Source organism: Acanthaster planci, linkage group LG07 (assembly GCF_054643075.1).
Source record: "Acanthaster planci isolate LZ-2023a linkage group LG07, COTS_SCS, whole genome shotgun sequence".
NCBI classification, from domain to species: Eukaryota; Metazoa; Echinodermata; class Asteroidea; order Valvatida; family Acanthasteridae; genus Acanthaster; species Acanthaster planci.
In genome coordinates this window covers 5,640,167-5,659,941 of record NC_141783.1, presented here as the reverse complement: position 1 = coordinate 5,659,941, position 19,775 = coordinate 5,640,167, and the positions used below count along the sequence as shown (strand labels likewise).

The 19,775-nt window shown below is 38.3% G+C and overlaps 1 protein-coding gene across 2 annotated transcripts in view; it reads left to right on the top strand.

Annotated features, from left to right (window-relative positions):
- The first annotated feature begins 1,001 nt into the window (after window positions 1–1,001).
- LOC110978532 (short-chain dehydrogenase/reductase family 42E member 1-like) overlaps window positions 1,002–19,775 on the top strand; it is a 74,597-nt gene continuing 55,823 nt past the window's right edge. For both annotated transcript variants that reach the window (XM_022233596.2, XM_022233597.2), the window contains exons 1-6: window positions 1,002–1,278; window positions 2,284–2,452; window positions 2,684–2,779; window positions 4,171–4,231; window positions 12,015–12,133; window positions 14,179–14,254. In XM_022233596.2, the coding sequence (XP_022089288.1) occupies window positions 1,190–1,278; window positions 2,284–2,452; window positions 2,684–2,779; window positions 4,171–4,231; window positions 12,015–12,133; window positions 14,179–14,254 (610 nt within the window). In that variant the 5' untranslated portion in view covers window positions 1,002–1,189. The remainder of the gene's footprint in view (window positions 1,279–2,283; window positions 2,453–2,683; window positions 2,780–4,170; window positions 4,232–12,014; window positions 12,134–14,178; window positions 14,255–19,775) is intronic.

The window sequence follows — 19,775 nt, the reverse complement described above, 5'->3', positions numbered from 1 at the left end:
GCATTAGGCCTACTTAGTCTAATAGTGCCACAAAACATCAAATAAGATGCAAGAAAGCCAGAACAGTAATCCAATGTAATTTAAACGCTTCAGGCCAACAATCGGGAATTGGTTTTGGGAACGAAGCCTGAGACGGAGCCCAAGTCGAGTATGGGAAAAGGGCCGTGTACTCCCCATGTATTTTTACATTAGGAAACTTTAGACAACCTCTGGCACAGTGAAACTTTGTGCGTTACGTTACAATGACCTTTCCGTTGACCCTGCAGTGTACGGGATCGGAAACATAATAGAGACAGGGGCCTATCTCAATTAAAACAGGACGTACAATAAAGATATCTCTATTATCAATCTTTGTTGATAAGAGATTATTATTAATAGAGATATCTCTATTAGGAACGGAGATATATGTATACGCAGATTAAATGTTAACTTTGCACGCCATAACGATGCAAAGATTTACCTACATGCTGTCGATGGACTCCAGAGTCAGTCGCGTTGACCTGACGCAGTCCTTGTCCCCAAAGGTTAAGGTTAGATTATTCATCAGAATCTTTTGTTAAGCAGGTTATTGCTTTGTGTTTATTTCCTTATAAATTGAAAAATCCTTAAAATATCATGTCTTGGGGGGGGGGTACCAAAAGACTACAATAAAGTATAATTCCGTAACTGTTAATCTGCGTACGAGACCACCGAATTGCACTATTTTTCATGTATTTTAAACTTTCGGAAGTGATGGGTCAATTTTTGGCACGATATTTCTCTTTCAGGTCAGGTAATTTCTCAGTTTCCATAAATTGACATGCTAGCAGAGATTTTACAAAAGGCCTTTCACGAGTAGATTTGTAGGAAGTTACTGAATGAAAAAAAAAATTACAAATCGAAAATTGTGCATGTTATTTTTCTATCCAAGGGTTCTGAAGGCGCTATGAGGGCATCAACTTTCAGGCTCTGTACAGTGAAACCAGTCTTGTGGCAATATCGGACGAAGGCTTCGAAAGGCGTCTCGAACCCAAGACTACGTGAAGGAATAGCTGACCGGGAAGGGAAAGATAAGTCCGACTTGATTTAAGTCTAGCTTGTTGCGGGTACCCATATCAGCTGGAAGCGGATATTCCACAGTACATCTTGCACAAGCACATCGCCGGCGCCACACGCACTGCTCGCTTTTGATGCGGAAATCCACCATTCTATGCTTATTCCCCACTCTGAGATCATGACAACTGAAACAACGTGGATCGGTCCCGAGAGGCACAAAGAACGTGTGATGGATTTACTCAGGTAATGTGATATCGATCAAAATGAGCTACAAAAATTAAAGAGCACCTCTAATCTAAGGAAAACACGTTTCAGGTTCCAGTTGCTTATCCGACATGTCCGATGACTTTACTTCGAGAACTCTATACTAAGTCACTAACTCCGTGATATTCCGTCGAAGTATAACGTATAACTTAGCTTTATCGCAAACACTACATGGGTGATTTTACACATTGATAGAAAGGCATATGGGAAGGAAAAAGGAGCAAACACTTTGCCTTCCCAAAATGCCCTTTTACCATTATACAAAATCACTCATGCAGTATTTGCAATAAGGCTCATCACGGAGTTAAGTGACTTACAGTTCTCGAATTACGATAATTTTTGAAGATATTTCTTTCCAGAGAAAATCACCCGTAGAAACAGTCACGAGACCCATCCCCATTCTGAAAATTGATGCCTGCACTGTATTGCAAAGTTAGAAATGTTTGAGTGCCCTGTTTGGTCCAATGATAAAAGTACAAGCTGGCAGTCGATCCTGTTGGTACTATCCATCCTCCTTTACAAACCATCCAGTCCATGTGCCACAAAATGCTCAAATAGCGCAGATTTTGACAGCCTGCCGGGCAGGCAGTTTTGCACCTATTTTTACTGGTCTGCAACTGCAACCATCAGTTGCTGCTTGATGTGGGTCTTACCATGGAGAAATAAAACACATCTCCATGGTCTTACAATCTATTGTCAGTATGGTCTATGCATATAAAGGGCAAAGATCGGTCATGGCATCCATTCCAGAAGTAGTCAATTTTGGTTTTATCAATTTGAAGACAAATGCAAATGAAAAATCAAGCACAGAATGCAAATTCTGCGGGAGAAAAATAGAATGTAAAATGTTAATAATGATTTGGGCAATAAAGTGTGGCTTTTATAGTTATGTCATTGCATAGGTTTTGTGAAATCAGCTGCAGAGTTACTAATGTACTGGAAAGAGATACATGCAGCTGAAAGCCAACATTTTTCTATTTTCAGGACCTTGGATGTGCCTTCTCTCAGAGAAAAGAAAGTTCTGGTTACAGGGGGAGGTGGATTCTTTGGAATCCACCTTGCAAGGGCACTTCACATGCTTGGATGCACAGTGGTTATAACTGACAAGGCTACACCTATCGAGAAGTACAATGAGGAAATCAAATTTGTGCAGGTGCGGAAATTTCAGAGACAAAATTTTTCACTAGTTTTAGAAGCTACTTCAGTGCTTGAAATTTGTTAAAATTTGTGTGGGTTTTGCTTGGAATTTGCCGTGCTTGTATCTGTGTAGCACATTTTGGGTTAGTGAGGAAAATAAAGGAATCAAGCATGTCGTGATGTGATGTGTCATTTAAACATGTATCGTATAACCTTTTCCCCTTTGTACACAATGAATGTTACACAGGGAGACATACGAGACAGAAAGTTGATGGAGGAGCTTTGCAAAGGCATTAACTGTGTGTTCCACATTGCTTCATTTGGCATGTCTGGAGCAGAAATGGTAATTTGCCTGATGTTGATGTTTTTGTTTCTAACTAACTTCTTGGTTGCCAAACAAAATATGTGTTATCTAACATACTGCATTGTATGGGGCACCATTAAGGCCATAATTAATATTTTACAAAACTAATGCTCTAAATAAAAAAACAAGCTCAAAGTTTCAAAACAAATGAAAGAAAAGGTGCATAAACAAAGGACATCGAGAAAGTGAAAAAGATAAATTAAAAACAAATGACAGAAAATAAAGCAGAGTTCTAAACCCAGGAACTGTTTACTCAACATTCACAACAGAGTGCTAGTGATGGATGCATGACATACCACCAAAAAAAGTCAGCGGCAGTAGGCCCTCGGCTTCTGGTAGGCCCACCACCAGGCCTAACGTTGGTTGAGATGCCATGGGGCGTGGGCCCTTTTATGTTATGCCATATGTCACTACGAGTTACGCATGGGCATAAATCCCCAGGGATGGGATATATATCTCTCTCCAATTTTTGAGTTGGGGGATTGGCAATCGAATCACCCCCTGCCCCTCCCCCCATTTTTTTGCAATAATTAAGGAATTTTTGGGATTTACAAAGACTATGTTTGCAATATCACTAAAAGGGGAAAAAGTTTTAAAAGCCTGCCATTTCGATAAAAGATTATACTCTGCATAAATGTTTGATACACATTACAGGTATATCGCCCCCTATTTGGTGTATATAGTGTACCCCACCTTTCCCCACCCATTCCCCCAATTTCCAGCACAGATTTAAGCCAATGCAGTGTTATACATGTAGGTACATGTATTACTGGCAGCACTGGCACAGCCATAAGAACAATGCCTACTCTAGGATATGTGAGTGTCAGTGCATAGACCCGGATGAGATTTTCTTTAATCAACAAAATTCACATTTCAGAAAAAAAAGAAAGAATGGGGACAGTCATTAAGGAGAATTGTGTTAGTTAATATACATTGGTGTAAGGGCAAATCCCATCATTAAAATTCTTGCTTTTATTTGCTGATGTTGTTTCGCGAGGTTTTGGTGCTAATATTTGATAAATGAACGTTCCAATTACTTTCTTACTCGCTTTGTAAAAAAAAGTCAGAGAGCCCCCCTGGAGTTGCTCCCCTGACCATCCCTAATCCCCCCCCTTTGTGAAGATTTTACAGAACTACATGTACATAAAACATACTGCCTTCTGTTGCATAAGTAATTTGTCAACAAGCTCAAACAACTCCTTGGATACCTTCATGTCCTAATTTTTGAATAACATTCATAACAAATGAAAGTTTTTTTTTGAGTGAGGCACAGGACCCTAGATAATTTGTCCTGTTCATAAAATTAAAAGTTGTTGGAAAACTTCTCACAAAACTGGTCATCTTTTGATTGAATCCTTGGGTCTTTTTAGATGAAGAAGAGAGATTTTATCGAGAGCATCAATGTTGGAGGAACAGAGAATGTCATAGAGGGTATGTCACCAATTAATTTAACATCACTATCATCTCCTTTTGTAGCTAATGGTTTCTTGTATTGACTCTAAGCATTGACTTTTTGGTAAAGGAATGTCATGAATTCTTACAAATAAATCACTTTTCAGTGGTTCGGTGACCATAAAACAAATCTGTAACATCACATACTTTTTAACCACTTCCTGCCAGACGACCCATTTTCAAGTACATAGGCTTTATATGCAGAGCCGGGGAGCCCAGAACTGGGACAAAAGAGTTGGGCCGTATAATAAAAGACCATGCTCAGCACAAACGATTGAGCTGCTGGGCATTGCCAACATTTTTGCGCTCTCAATAGTGGAGATAATCCAGCCTTGTTTTGAAACAGTATACCACAGTTTGAGGCATTTAGAGCGAGCAGATTACCACCAGGGACAAAAGCTCTCCACCACCGCAGGGATGAGCCACACAGCACCGCTGCACGCTAATCTGGCCCCTATTGAAAAAAGGTCAGCAGTGCACGGTGCCGGTTTCAGGAACAAAAGAATCTTACGTAACACCACACAATCTGGGCTCTTTTTCCAAGGCTGTAGGCCTGGCTGAAATATTCAGGAGTCAATGAAGGTTACCTGTCAGCTTTAAAGTAGTGCCCAACGACTCAAGTCCTTCATGTGGGTATTAAATGAAATGATGAATTTTTGAAGAATTTTGAAAACGGAAAATCTTGAAAAGGACCCGGCATCTTGTCTTGCTCAAGAAAAAGCCACCCGGCAGCAAGTGGTTAATGTTATAGTGCCTGGACGAGTTTATTTCGTAATCAATTCCAACAGTGGAGGAACCGCCATTTACAGGAATTGAAATAAAATAAATTAAAAGAACATCAGCAAAAATGTGACCTGCTCCACATTGAATAATGCTAACTAAAGTTTTTATTGTCAGTGCATGCATATGTCTCATTGTGGCTTAGTGATGAAATCTGTGGAAATTGTGTGAGTGGAAATATTTATGGTTCCTGTTGATTTCCATCATGTAAGATCTTTTCAATGTCCTGTAACTCGCAACTGACTCCAGTGACCTGTTACTCACAGAGCAGGTGAGAAGGTGCAAACAGACTAAAATATTTTAAAATAAAGGATGTAACTAGATTTATTTTGACAAAGCAATATACATACCATAAGACATTTGTTGGGTTGGGATTGGAGGATAGGGTTAGGATTTGGTCTTGGGAAGGGATGGAGTAAAAAAATATGCAAGAATGTGATTAAGCAAAAAAAAAAGGCATTTCACAAACATGGAATGAATCAAGATTGTAAAAGACATATTTAGAAATACCTTAGACAGTTTACCTATTCAATAACATGCAATGTGACAATGTATTAAATTTGATAATACCTGCTTGCTTCAAAATAAACTGGCACCTGAATACAAGACATTGTAATCAATTCCTATATTCAAGAGCCTGTTTGCGCCAGCGCCACAGCAGGTAGAACTCGCCATGAGCATTACAATGTTCATAGTAGGGAAACTACTCATAGTGCGGAAATTCTCTCTTGGCTACATGTACATGCACTTGCACAAGGAATATACCACAAACTGAATGGGGATATTCAGGAAAATGAAAGGAAAGTTCTTCAACAAAATCCTTGGAAATTTATCATATATTGACTTCTTTTGACTCTGACTAAAATGGTACGTATGAATGGGAATAAATATGTGCTTGGTCGGTCTTAAGGAGAATGAAAGCTGATAACACCCTCGCCTGTGGCTCAGGCATTAATTGTGTCCATTCTAAGGTGAAAAGATAAATTATTGAAACAAGACAGAAATCCATTCAGAATTACAGTCCGTTACTGGGGATACTTAAGTTAATACACTCACCAATAAAGTAACAACCATGGTAGAGAGCAAAGGAAAAGTGATCAATTATGGATTACTAGGATATCACTGGAAGGTGAGAATAGTCAAATGAAACAGAAAAAATGCATCACTCAACAGGACTGTCAACTTAATTTAGGGGAAATAGTATACATTTGTTCCCTGTTTTGGTTCTTAACTTTAAAGTGGTGGCATTGTTCTTTAGATTGAAATGTAGTGCACAGTCCTGTTATCTTTAAGCATTTTCACTTTGGCATTTGCAACTTCACCATTCAAATCACATCCATATTCAAAGGTTAAAATTGTTATATATCAACTAAGATTTTTTTTTATAAAATTGCCTGAGTTCACAATATAGACATTGATGGTGCACACCTAATGATATCCACTGTTATTGGAATAGTTTTTCACAGTACAAAGTCAATATTCTATTATTGTCACCTTACATCCCAATATAGATGCAGAGTGTTGCTAAAATTGGATTCCCTTGTCACACTGTTTATCCGAGAGCCTGTGCAGAGAGAGATGTTATCTTAGATAAAAAGTGCCCTTGTCCCTATTTGAGTTTTAGTTCATTGCAAAGTCTGTGTGGTTATTCCACCTAACCTTTTCTCCCCCTTGGAGATATCAAAATTTTGAACGGAGTGGTACCAGGTCAAGAAGTGTTCAAGTTTCACGCTGGGAATGTGTTCATGCAGCACTTTTCAATGTCCTTAAGCGTGCCTGATTGTGTGAAAAACACATGAGTCCAGGTGCATCTCTAGCTCAAATGACAAAAAAAATCCCCCTATGATATTTGCGTGCGTGAAAATTCCATTGCACATTGTGCCCTGATGTCTGTTTGAGTGGACAGGCAATGTAACAAAGTGCATAGGGAATTAAACTCCATGGGCTGGATCATTGCCAAGCATGTGGCACTGACGTCACATTGCTTTGTATGGAACACCAAAAGAGAAAAATGTGAAATCCCAATAAAGCCTATTCTGTGGTCTTTTGTGATAAAATGTCCAGGTGTATGGTACATGTCTGATAGGGTTGAAACCTTACAGATAGCTATTAAGGGAAGTGTTACACATGTAGATGAAAATTTAGCTTGTGATATCTGGTGACAGGTCATGTGATATTGAAGATGCATCCTTTAAAGCAATGTAACTCCTGAAGTAAAACAGGAAGTGTTAGACAAAAACTGACATAATGAGCTGATGATGTCATCTGGTGACAAGTCAGAGGAAATTGAAGGTGCTCTCTTCAAAGCACCTTATCTCCTGAAGTGCATGTTTGATTAGGTTGAAATTTATTTCTTGTTCCTGGAAAAAGATCTCAGTGGATCACTGCTTCCAAAGGTGCCCAGCTAACACAAGCAATTAACAATAACACCGCTGTACCAAACGTTCGGCTGTACCAAACGTTCGGCTGTACCGAACATCGTCCTTGGCTCCCAATATTTCGTGCACCAAACCGTACTAAACATTATGCAGTTGCAAATCAACTGAGATTTACCACAGCATGCATCAGAGATTGATCCTAAGCGGCAGCTTCATGACTTTTAGGATAAACTAAATAGCAATGTTCTAACTCAAGAACAAAATAATTAACAGACCCATTTCTTGAAACGTTTGACAGTTAATTTCGCTATACCGAACGACCGCTGTACTGAACTTTTTCGTGGACCCTGTCGTGTTTGTTATAGTGGCGTTCCACTGTATTTGAAAATTGGAGTGACTCTTTATGAAGTTATCACATGCTTTTTGTAAAGTTTTTCATTCCACTTTTAGAAATTCTTTTTAATAGACATGGTGTATTTTGAATACAATACTTTTTGTGTAGGTGTATTTGTTATTTGGAAAATGATGTAAAATGATAATATCATCAAAAGTATAATTTCTAATAAGCATGTTTATCAAATAAGTTCCAATTAATCTGAAAGTCACTGTGTGGGTAGAAACTTTTGCCCTAATCACATTGTTGAAAATTCTTTTTAATAGACATGGTGTATTTCGAATACAATACTTTTTGTGTAGGAGTATTTGTTATTTGGAAAATGATGTAACATGATAATATCATCAAAAGTATAATTTCTAATAAGCATGTTTATCAAATAAGTTCCAATTAATCTGAAAGTCACTGCGTGGGTAGAAACTTTTGTCCCAATCACATTTTTGAAGTGAAGTTATTATGGCATCAGCATACTTATCTTTTTTCCCAAATTTCAAGCACTTTTCAAAATCCAATTTCAAACTTAGCAGTTTATAGAAACAGAAAATTACCTTATCTAAAAGAGAAACCTCTTGCCAAAAATTGACCTATTACTCTCAAAAACCTAAAATACATGAAGAATGGTCCAATGCAGCTGTGTCATGCAGGTGAACAGTTACAGAGTCATACGTGTACTTTATGGTAGTCTTTCGGTATGAGCCAAAATAAAAACAGATTAAAATATTAAGGATTTTGTGATTTATAAAGAAATCAACTTACAACAATATTCTACTTTTATGAAAAACTCTAATGTTTAATCTAACCTTTGCTGACTGCATTGGGTCAACTTGACTGAATCTTGAACCCATCGATTGCAGGTAGGTAAGGACAGGTAATGAAAACAAACATGCATAAACAAGGAGCTAAACTCCTGGACAAATCTCATTGGGTCTCCAACACCTTACCCTTTTCAAATTAACGAAACACATCAATTTTGCACAGTTATGGGCAAAAATGCCATGGTGCATCACCTACAGTCTACAAGTTGTGACTGTAAAGCCACAATACAAATTGGAATTAGCTGCTTTGGTGTACTGCCGAAACAGCTATTGCTTTTGTTAATTGGCTTTTTTGCATTTTGCAAAAAAGGTAATGTTTTTGTTCTTTTTTAAAGCTTTTTTAAAAAAATCATGTTACCCTTCTTTCCGGTCGAAACCGGAAGGGGTCTTATTGTTTAAAATGGTGATGGGTATCGAGTTGTTTTCAACAGTGTTAGTCTGTTGGGGTATAATATTCTGAGGGGGAAATAAAAATTATTCTCTTTCGGTGCGAATCATGTGACATGAACTTAAATGAGCAGTGTTTCTGCAATCGGGTTTGTACATGTAGCCCATTGACTTTTTACATGTTTTCAAGCCACAATTTTGGTATCTTTGTGATGTTTGATTGTTACCAAAGTGAAAGCCAACAAAGACACTGATGCAGGATTATTGCAAATGAATGACGTAATAATGGTCATATTGTTTAAAAGTGTTAATGGGTATCGAGTTGTTTACACCCGTGTTAGTCTGCAGAATTTGTTTTTCGTAAGCAAGTTTAGGTTCAGGGTAAGTGTACCATTTGATTTGCATGTCTATGAATCTTGTTTTGTCCGGTTATTGACGTATAATATGCCAAACATAGTACAATCATGTAGCAAATCAATTTTTGCAAGTCCAAGTCAAGTCTCAAGTCAGTTTTTGCAAGTCTAAACCAAGTCACAAGTCATTTTATCTCAGGTCAAGTCAAGTTGCAAGTAAATTTGGTCTAAGCACAAGGACAGGTGTGGCGTTAGGCAGACAATACTGAAGTAGGAGTCTCACGCCGAACAAAGTCTTATTATTTTAAGAATGCAAAGTGTAAGTTGATAGGCCCAGTTTGAAACTTTAATGGGTGTGATTGAGTAGTTTTCCAACTTGTGTTGCTAACAAATCATAATGTGCAAGTCCAAGTCAAGCCACAAGTATTGAACTAATTGTTAGAAGTCAAGTCACAAAAATAGGGACTCAATTCCTGCTCAAGTCCAGGACAATGACTTCAGTCTACAACTCAATTTTTGATAACAGGAATGGTTACAGTTTGATGGAAGTTTTACATGTAAGTGAATCTTGTGTACTGCTTAAAAGAAGTGTTACATGTAAGTGGGCAAAAATCGTCTTAGTTGCAAAACAGAACATCTATAGAAGCAAGAATTTTTGGGATCCACAAGCAGTCCCTTCTGTGTCCTTTGTGTAAGTGGAAAGCCATGCTGTTGGGGCTTTGAGCATTTCATATCATCCAGTGCATTCTCACAAAGTTGCTACAATAGTCTAAAGGGGGTCTGGACTACTCAACCATTTGCCAACCTGACTTGGACCTACATAGTGTTACGATAACTCAAACTATTGAGACAACTCAACTGTCAGTGTGTTAAAAGAAGAGACAAGTCATCCGTCAAGACAAGTGTCCACTCAGCCAAGTTGTCTATTGAGACGTGTGATTTTACATTAAATTCAAACTGATTGATACTAGCACTACTACCGGCTTCATCTGAGTAGAGTTGCAACATCACGCAATGCACAAAATTCCAAACGTATCAAATGAGTTAAAATACCGTGCTCTTTCACAGCTTGTCCCGTATTTATGTTTTATATACATGTACACAGACGTCTCATAAAGTCAAGTTGTCTCTATGTCAGAGTTGATTTGGCAAACAGTCGAGTTGTCCGACATCTGTCTAAGGCTTGGTGGGTCGAAGTTGACTCAGGATAGGTCCAAGTTGGCATGGGTCCGAGATGGTTTTGGTCTGAGTTGACCTGATCCCTGCTGGACCACAGCCAGATTTAGGACCACATACAACCCCACAACACAGGCAGGTTCTGTGCTGTCATCATTTGTTAAAAACTAAATTACAGTTACTGTCATGGAAATCAAATCCACTCACTTTCATTATGAGAATCCAATATGTGTTTATCACTTTTTCTGCAACACATTGAGAACTGTGGACATGGCAACCAGGCACACACATTGGTTGCGGTCTTTTTCTGGAAGTTTCACACATGCAACCTGTCTGAAGATAGCAGCTTGGCTAAAGATACAGTTCTGGAAACTCAATACCTTGACCGCATTACTCTCCACTGTGTATGAATAGTCTGTTGCCACTGCGCGTGACCACGAGTACACACACACATTCCGCTCTACCTTCAGCGATTCGTACTTTATTTAGGGACAAATCTCATAAATATTTTGACCAGCTAGGAGTAAGATTTAAGGTTGGTGCATCTTAAAGATTAATGTCTAACATTTTCTGCAAATCATGAAAACTCTTCATTTCAATGCATTTGAAAAGCAGCAAAGTCAGCTAACATGTATCTTCATGCATGCCTGTTGAGCACATCCCACCGTTATGTCATCAAACCAACACAAACACAAAATTTGACATCCCATGTTTCCGAAATTGGCTTGCTTGGTTGTGGAAATAAAATAAGTCATTTCTCTCATCTTAATTTTTCGCTGATGAATTTATTGTAAGTTTGACTTTTCGGTGGCCAAACTATCTCCTTAACCCTAGATGCCAAAATATTTGAAGCCTTTTTGGAATGGCTTTAATTGAAGTTTTATCAACAGTTATAAATGCAGAAACATCCTATATTCTATGACATCAAACAGACATCATCAGTTTGGATTTTTCTTCATCTCCCCAAATAACATCAAGAGCCAATTTCCACTCACAGACACTTTTCAAATAAAATGGACTGTGTATATGCACTTGGAGTTGTGTGTAATTTGACCTGAGAGGTGTTGTTTCTTCTTAGGCTTTGATATTGTACATATTCTATTTCTACCAGCAGCAGAATTACAGAATATTTACATTTAAGTATAATAAAGCTTAATTAAAATTCTGCAAAAAAATTCTGTTAAAAAAATTAACCAACATTAATGGACACGGGGAAGGATGGAGGAAATTCGTACTTTGTGCTAAAATATGGGGAAAACTATAAAAATCAGTTTCAAATTACCTGTACATCGTAAGTTGATTTGGTCATGTTGGTCAAAAAAGGTAAGGGATATGTACATTCATTTGCAATAAACCAAGTTTCCTTAAAAGAAAATTGAACATACTGGCAATGAATACACAAAGCCAATACAGTGGCAACTCACTTGTGCTTTAATGTACCGTTGTTACTATGTACATGTATCTTGTCTCACTGTTTAGCTTGTGTCAAGTTGAATGTGACAAGGCTGATCTACACAAGCACCATCAATGTCGTCTTGGGTACCAGAGAGTTTGACATGGCTACAGAGGGGGAGCTACAACGCATCCCACCAGAGAAGGTAAGAGCCTAAGTCTGTGTGACCTGCCAACTCCTGATATTCTAGGTGCCTTTTTGTTTACTAACAAGTGTTCACAAATGCATAATAAATACACAAATGTAATATAACATGCACAATGCCAATATTCCAAACAAGCGGGTGTACCCAACATGCAGGCCTTGACCTTAAATTTCTTGAGAGGCAAGGCCAGTTGGCCTTCTTGAGTGCCTTCAAAGTCTTAGGCAGTATTTACATGTCCTGTTGTGTTGAAAGTGCAAATACGTGTACATACATGTAGAAAGGGAAGTGTTATAGACAAAATTGACCTGATGTGATGATGACATTATCAGATGAGAAGTCAAATTACATTTTATTTAAAGCAAGTTAACCACTTCGCGCCTGGGCATTTTTCAATGTTGATGATGCTGGGCCGGCATGACTATCATTTTTTCCGTTTTCAAAATCCTTCAAAAAATTCATCATTTCATTTAACGGTTGTTTATAGCCGCACGAAGTAATCTTCAGGCACTACTCTAAGTTGATAGGTGACCTTCATTGACGCCCGAGTATTTCAGCCAGGCCTGCAGCCTTGTAAACAGAGCCCAGATTGTGCGGTGTTATATAACTGTCTTTTGTTCACGAACCTGGCTCAGTGCACTGCTGACCTCTTTTCAATAGGGGCCAGATTAGCGTGCAGCGGTGCTGTGTGGCTCATCGCTGTGGTGGTGGAGCGCTTTTGTCCCCGGTGGTAATCCGCTCGCTCTCAATGCGCCAAACCCTGGTATAGGGTTTCAAAACAAGGCTGGATTATCACCACTTTTGAGAGTGAAAAATGCCGGTAATGCCCAGCAGCCTGGTCTTTTGTTCAGAGTACGGTCTTTTGTTACAGGGCCCTGTTTCCTTTGTCCGAGTTTGGAGACCCCGGCCACCCATATAAACCATATGTCTCCAATCCCGGAGTCCCCGGCAGGAAGTGTTAAGGCAACATTTTAGTTGTTTAGCAATATTCAAATGTCCTCAAAGTTACACCATAGAAAGATCTCGAAGCAAAAATAATACTAAAATTATCACGTTGAGATGACGTTATCAAGTGATTTATTGATAAATTTTGAATATGTAAATATTACATTAATGTTGTAAAACTCCATATAATATCAACCGTGGCCTCCCACAAAATTCTCTTCGCAGCAAGTGGCAGAGTATAATTTGGTCTTCAATTCATGTTGTGTGGGTCAAATCGTGTGACCCTTCTTTCCATTATTATTTTATAAGTTATAAGTAATAATAGGTATAAAGTTGATTTCAATGGTGTTAGTCTGTGGGGGTATAGTATTCTTCAAATCATCTACTGATGACGTCAGTCCATAATTGTTAAGTGCCCTCTAGCAACAGGTTGAAAGAAAAAAATGAATTTTGAATAGATGCCTGTGGCGAAGTTTGTCCGAATCACCTGAAAATTGATGTACATGTAGATGAGGATCTTTACCCAGTTACATATCTTCCACCAACGACTTAAGTGCCTAAGCAACTTTGGATCTTCATGAAACTAATACAATGAAGTATCCTTATGCATGTAATGGTAGATGGTCAGTGTGTGATTTCAAGTTGCAGCCAAGTGATTGAGACATTGCCTTGGGCAGACAAGACCAAAGTAGAAGTCACGAGCTGAACGAAATGTTATGTTGAATTTTTTAAGAATTAATGCTAGGCATAAGTTGATATGCCTAATTTAAAACTTTAATGTGTACAATTGATTCATATTCTGACTTACGTTGGTATCAAGTCATAATGTGTAAGTCCAACTCAAGCCACTAGTCATTTTTATAAGTCTAGGTCAAGTCAAAAACTGATTGTTACACTTCAAGCCACGAGTCACAAAAATAGCTACTCAAGTCTGACTCAAGTCCAATTCAAGTGACTTGAGTCACAACTCTGGTTGTTTTTTCATCTTAGTTCATGGAAGGCTGAGTGTTGATGGATGGTCTACAGGACTGATGCTTAGACCAATTTTGGTACTTAATTTGTTTGACAGTGTTTTATCACATAATTCTTGTTTATCTTTACAGCATACGGATGACTATTCCAGAACCAAAACCATTGCTGAGATGCTTGTCTTAGACTCAAATGGCAGAAAAACACAAAGTGAGTAGATTCTTTGCTTGAGATTTATCACTGTGTTGAGCGTATGCTCAGTTCACATGTCATAACGGTCCACAGCAGACCAATTTTCTTGATGATGCAAGATTCTCATCAGGAACTTCAGATCAACCCGAGGGGTTACATGTACACTTACAATACAGGTCAGAATTTTAGCTGACACGCTAACACGATCAGTGAACCTGACACGTTGTTTAATGTGCACTTTGCGGTTTTTACCATGCATTGCTGGTCCAATTCATGATAAGCCTGACCCTGGACCTCATCATCTCAGCAGAGCTTCTGACCGTAGACCGTAAAGGTGACCGACAACGTGTAGTGAACCACTGCACACACAGGGCCCTCCCTCCAGCTTCGTGTATGTATGCACATTGTACATACATACATGTACACTGTATGGCAGTGCAGAATAAGTTAAATCACGTACATGTAGCACCTGGCTGGCAAGATGACCATCTTGAAGTATCGAAATATGTATCACAGCAATTTTCTTTTAGTTTTGGATCGCAAAAATTGTTAGTCAGATTACATGTGGAAAATGTCAAATTTCAGTGAAACTGACCAGCAGTCCACCATGTGTGTTTAGCTACTACAAAACCTTTTCCCAAATGTAAGCTTTGAATTTCAAACTCACAGGATCGACTGGAATGATGACAACGCTTTTCTTTCTGGTTCTAATGCCAGATCGGTTTTAAGCAATTCCAGATTTTACGATGAAGTATTTCTTATTTTATGGAAATTTAGTTCATGTATCAGAATTCCAGTAAATTAAAAAAACACCCACTGAACTTGCGTAAATTTAAACTTGACGTTTTTATTTGCTGCCACATGTGCCGCGACCATGCGGTGACCAAGCAATCAGGAAACTACAACCACCCCAGCACTTTCATCCCAACCACCAATCATAAATTGAAACAAGTGTATTGCATATTCATTTTGATACAGCACCAACAAATGCAAAGCTATAGCCCTTATATGTCACACGACATGCATATTTATGAAGTTGACATGGATGCTACAGTGTACTTTGTCCATTGTGTGCAGCTGGGGCATGCACATCGGTAGTGCAGACCCGAATTCCTTTCATTTCCTCATGATCTTTGCCGTTTAGTTTGGTCTTAATTTTGTCAAAATCACAGCAATTTTTCAGGTAGGTTTTCCAGCTCAAAGGTTGAAAACAGATGGGAAAAATCCCCACCTCACATCAAATTTACATTTATGCGATTTTTAACACACTGAGTTCGAGTACGGCAACAACTATCTATGTGTATGCTAGGATCGCTGCTGTGGGGGCTGTCTTGAATAAAATTTGGCTAGTGGACCGGCGAGGTCAAACTCTGTTTATATTTTGGGGATTTCTTACAGAATAGTTTCCTCTAATTTAGGAAATGTTTTATCATAAAAACTGCTAGTTATAATTGTCTCGGTTGAAAAATTGATTGTGCACTCGAATATTTTCTGTGCCTGAGTAAGAAGTTTTGGGAGCTATTCAGACATAAACCAAAAATGTTGCCTGTGTGGCACTTTCATCAGCATTGTATAGCCAAACAAAATGCTTTATATTCAAAAATAATTGGAATTGGAGATATTAGGGGTGGAGTCAAAGTAGACATGGTAGAGATGGGATGATGGGATATGGATGATGAGGGTATAATTGTAGAGGATAGGATGATGGGGTTGGATTCAAAGTGCAGAACTGTACTTTTGAAGGATTTTAATTTTACACCATCCATCAAACTCACAAATGTACTTATTATATAATCATATAGGTCGAGTCTGATTGGACTGGACCCACATTTTACAGGCATTCCTCTCTCCTGTAAAGAACTGTGAAGCCTTCGTACCTGTATCTCCCTTGTTGGTGGTCTTTGTTGATTTACTTTTAAACAACAGGGGCCTTTCAACACACAGTCTGCACATAGTACTAACTAGGATTTTTCTCCTAGAGTACAATGAATTTTATTGCTAAGGTCGATAAAATATCTTGTACATCTATTGCAGTCGTATGTCAACCAGTCTTGTAAAAAATTTTGATGAAGCTTGGTTTGTATTTTCTTGTTTAATTTTAACCATATTTGTATAACTTGGATGTCTCTTTCTTTCCTGTTATAACGGGAAAGAAATTCAAATTCATAACAAGCAGTGAGCCATGGCGGCTTTGCCGTTCTAGTCTTTATGGGAAACTAGGAAAATGGCTGCTCCGTTCAACAAAGGCTTGACTGTTCTAGGGTTTGCGTGTAGCGTGTGCATGTTTATACTCAGCAGATAGGATTGTGGCGTCAGCGTTCTCTATAAATGCAGGGTCAGCGTGTTTTTTGTTTGCGGGTAATTCCTTTCGTGTCTGACTCGATACGCACTAACATGCTAAACATGTTTGCATGTCTGCTAAAATTCTGACCTGTACTGTAGGCATTTTGCTTACTTCAGTTGACAGGGCAGCTGGACTTCATGAATCTGTGCACAGTTCATAATAGACAAACCTGTATACATCCTCTGCTGCGGCCCTTTTCAACAGCTTTCTTGGTTGTTTTTCCTCAGTTTGGAGACGGTGAAGTGATTATCCTAATGATAATAACAATTAGGGAATTTAACCCATTTACATCACAGTTCTGTGCTTCTGCAAAACAGAACCCCCCAAAAAAATGCGCGGAAAATGCAATAAATTCACCAGTCCAGCTTCACAAAATTAGCTGGTTTGCGTGAATACCTGTTTCATTAGTTTTCTGGCAAATTGGGGAGATCAATTCATTACCTTTCAGTTTAAATAGCTTTTTAAAACCATAGAGTGCTGGGCTAAGTGTCTGTGTATGAGTACATGTAGGGTAATACCTGAACAGGCCTCATGAATACTTTTGTACCATAGCTACTTGTTGCAGAAGAAATACATAACCACTGCAGCCAGCTATCGGACATTGTAGGGCTTCTGCCAGAAATGTCCCACCTTTATCAGTAATGTGCCTTTTGTACAGATGGAAAATTCCTAACTTCCTAGGATTATGTTTCAAACCCTAGAGGCCTACATTCCTTATTTTTTTTGGGGGGGGGGCTGTCTCAGAGGCATTAGCAATGCTGTTCTCTTCCATTTTTGTTGACAAACAGAACAAACGGCCTCTGTGCTGTATTTGCATTGGAGAGAGCAGACGGGAAATAAGCTTCCACCCTTCAATCTATGATTGCCATGTTCAGTAATCACTGTTGTCATCAGAGAGTAACCAGCTAATCTTCAAATTCATTTTTGTTTCCATCAAATGAGGAACATTGGCTACCTTAATCTACTTGATAATCTGTTGGTTGAGTAGCATACTACAGTATGTGAAAGAAATTAATTAATGATGGTCCCATCATCACAATATACACCTGGCCACATGTTTTACGTGTACTTGAGAATTTGGCCTAAGAAGTTTTGACCACCATGTCATGCCTCCTTTAAAGAAAGCCTATTATACGTGCCTATTTTGAACCCTTTCTATTTTTTCTTGTATACCCAATTTCAGGTATATATGAGGGGGCTTAATATTAATGTCAAGTTCCAGCACTCCAGTCTCTTCAGAAAATTAAACACAGTATTTGTATTTGATGTACAGTTCAACAGCATGGTCCTGCATTGTATTGGTTTTCCCCACTTGCCAAAGGCCAAGCCAATTTAATTAGTTGTTTTAAAACAATTAATATTGATTTTTTCAGGTGCTGAGAAGGCTTGCAAGGCAGGACATAATACAATTGGCTGACATTTACACGTATACGTGTATTCTGTATATACATAGCAAAGTAAAAGTTCCCTCATCATGAAATTATACATGAACCTGCAGCATGAACTCGGGGCTCATGAAATTTTAAAAAATGTAGTTGCCCTTCGGGCAGGGGAGTCTAAAATCTGGTTGCCTGAATTTCATTTTCAGTTGCCTGACAAGGAAGTTTTAGCCCCACATGGTCTCCAAGCTTTTAGTAATTACAGTTGTTTTCCTAGTTCTGGATCACTTCAAATAACTACCCACCTTTTTGCTATTGCTCTGCAGCATTTATTCACGCTACGATGACTTCTTTTTGAAAGGTAAAATAAAAATCCTGTAGTACAAATTTTGTTCCCAGAAATTTCAAGAAAAGGAATTTCGGCTAAATTTCTGATCCGTGCTTGGAGGTTTGTTGACATTTTGTCAAAAATCATGGGAACACAAAAAATCAACACCTGAAAATGTAACAGGTCGGTAGGTCACTCACTATGCAAGATTCCATAAATATTTTTTGTAGTTTCGGATCGCGCATGCAATGTACACGGGTATGAATGTTCTGAACTACATGTGTGTAACAGATTTGTATGTGACGCAATGGGTTTGTCAACTTTGCGGTGTGGTGAATTTATGGTTGACGGCTCACTATGCAGCAAAGTCAAGTCATAATTTATTCAGGCAATCCATTTTGTTGCACTGAAATTCTAATATATAAACTAATCCTGTTTAAAATAAGACATGCTTTACTAGAAAATATGCTTGTTAAAATGGTTTTGGCTGAGAAAAGGGTTTATGCTTGACTACTTTTTATGTGTAAAGAAATTTTTGAAGCAATCCAGAACTGGCTAAACCGATCGAGAAGTAGAACTGGGAAAAGTGTCATTGTCGCTCTTGTAAGACAAAATTTAAAGCTTAAAATTTGAAAATATTTTTGAAGTACCTCCTCCATACATGTACAAGGTAGAACCCTGACCCCATTTCATTAGAATATGAAGATAATTGAGCTGTAATGTGACTGAATATAGTTTTCGTGATCCAGGACAAAAAAATGACTGAATAATAGATATGGTTGTGTTGTTCATGCCCATGATTCGACTGGATGTACCGCAGTGCACGATTCGACCAGATGTACTATGGTGCACCTACCTGAACAAGTACAGTCGTGCAACATCTAGGTTAGGATGTTGATCTTTTTTGCGGTCTTTTTTTTTTTGCGATCTTTTTTCCTTGCACGGTGCTGAAATGTCTAAAATGCTGGAATTGAAATGCAATACAAAACATACATGTATGTTGCCGAAAACAGGTACTGGCCCGTTGGGCTGGCAGCCTACCGCTGGAGTAGTGATTCTGGGAGCATTTCAGTCTCATCTACTCAGTCTTCATTTGTGTGGCTTACTATTTTTCTGTCGTGTGTATTTTGAAGTGTGGTTATTTTAATTCATTTCTGTTGTCTGTATTTCTGTGTGGTATCTTCAGTTCTGTAATCTTAGTTATGTGATTGTATTTATTTATTTCTGTCTTATTATCTTTATCATTTATTTATGATCTTATTATCTTTATTTCTGTGTTTATCAGTGTTTATCTATGTTTCTGTTTGTTATCCTTATTTTTGTCATTGTTAATTTTGGCCCTTTTGGCCACCCATAAGCATGAAGGTAAGCTTCAAATAATAAAACTTGTAACAATCCAATTATTCAGGTGAATGGATTGTCAGTTGATACTGTGATTTGACAGAGGGTGCTATGCGAAGGTGCGGGATAAAACTATAGTGCTTTGCA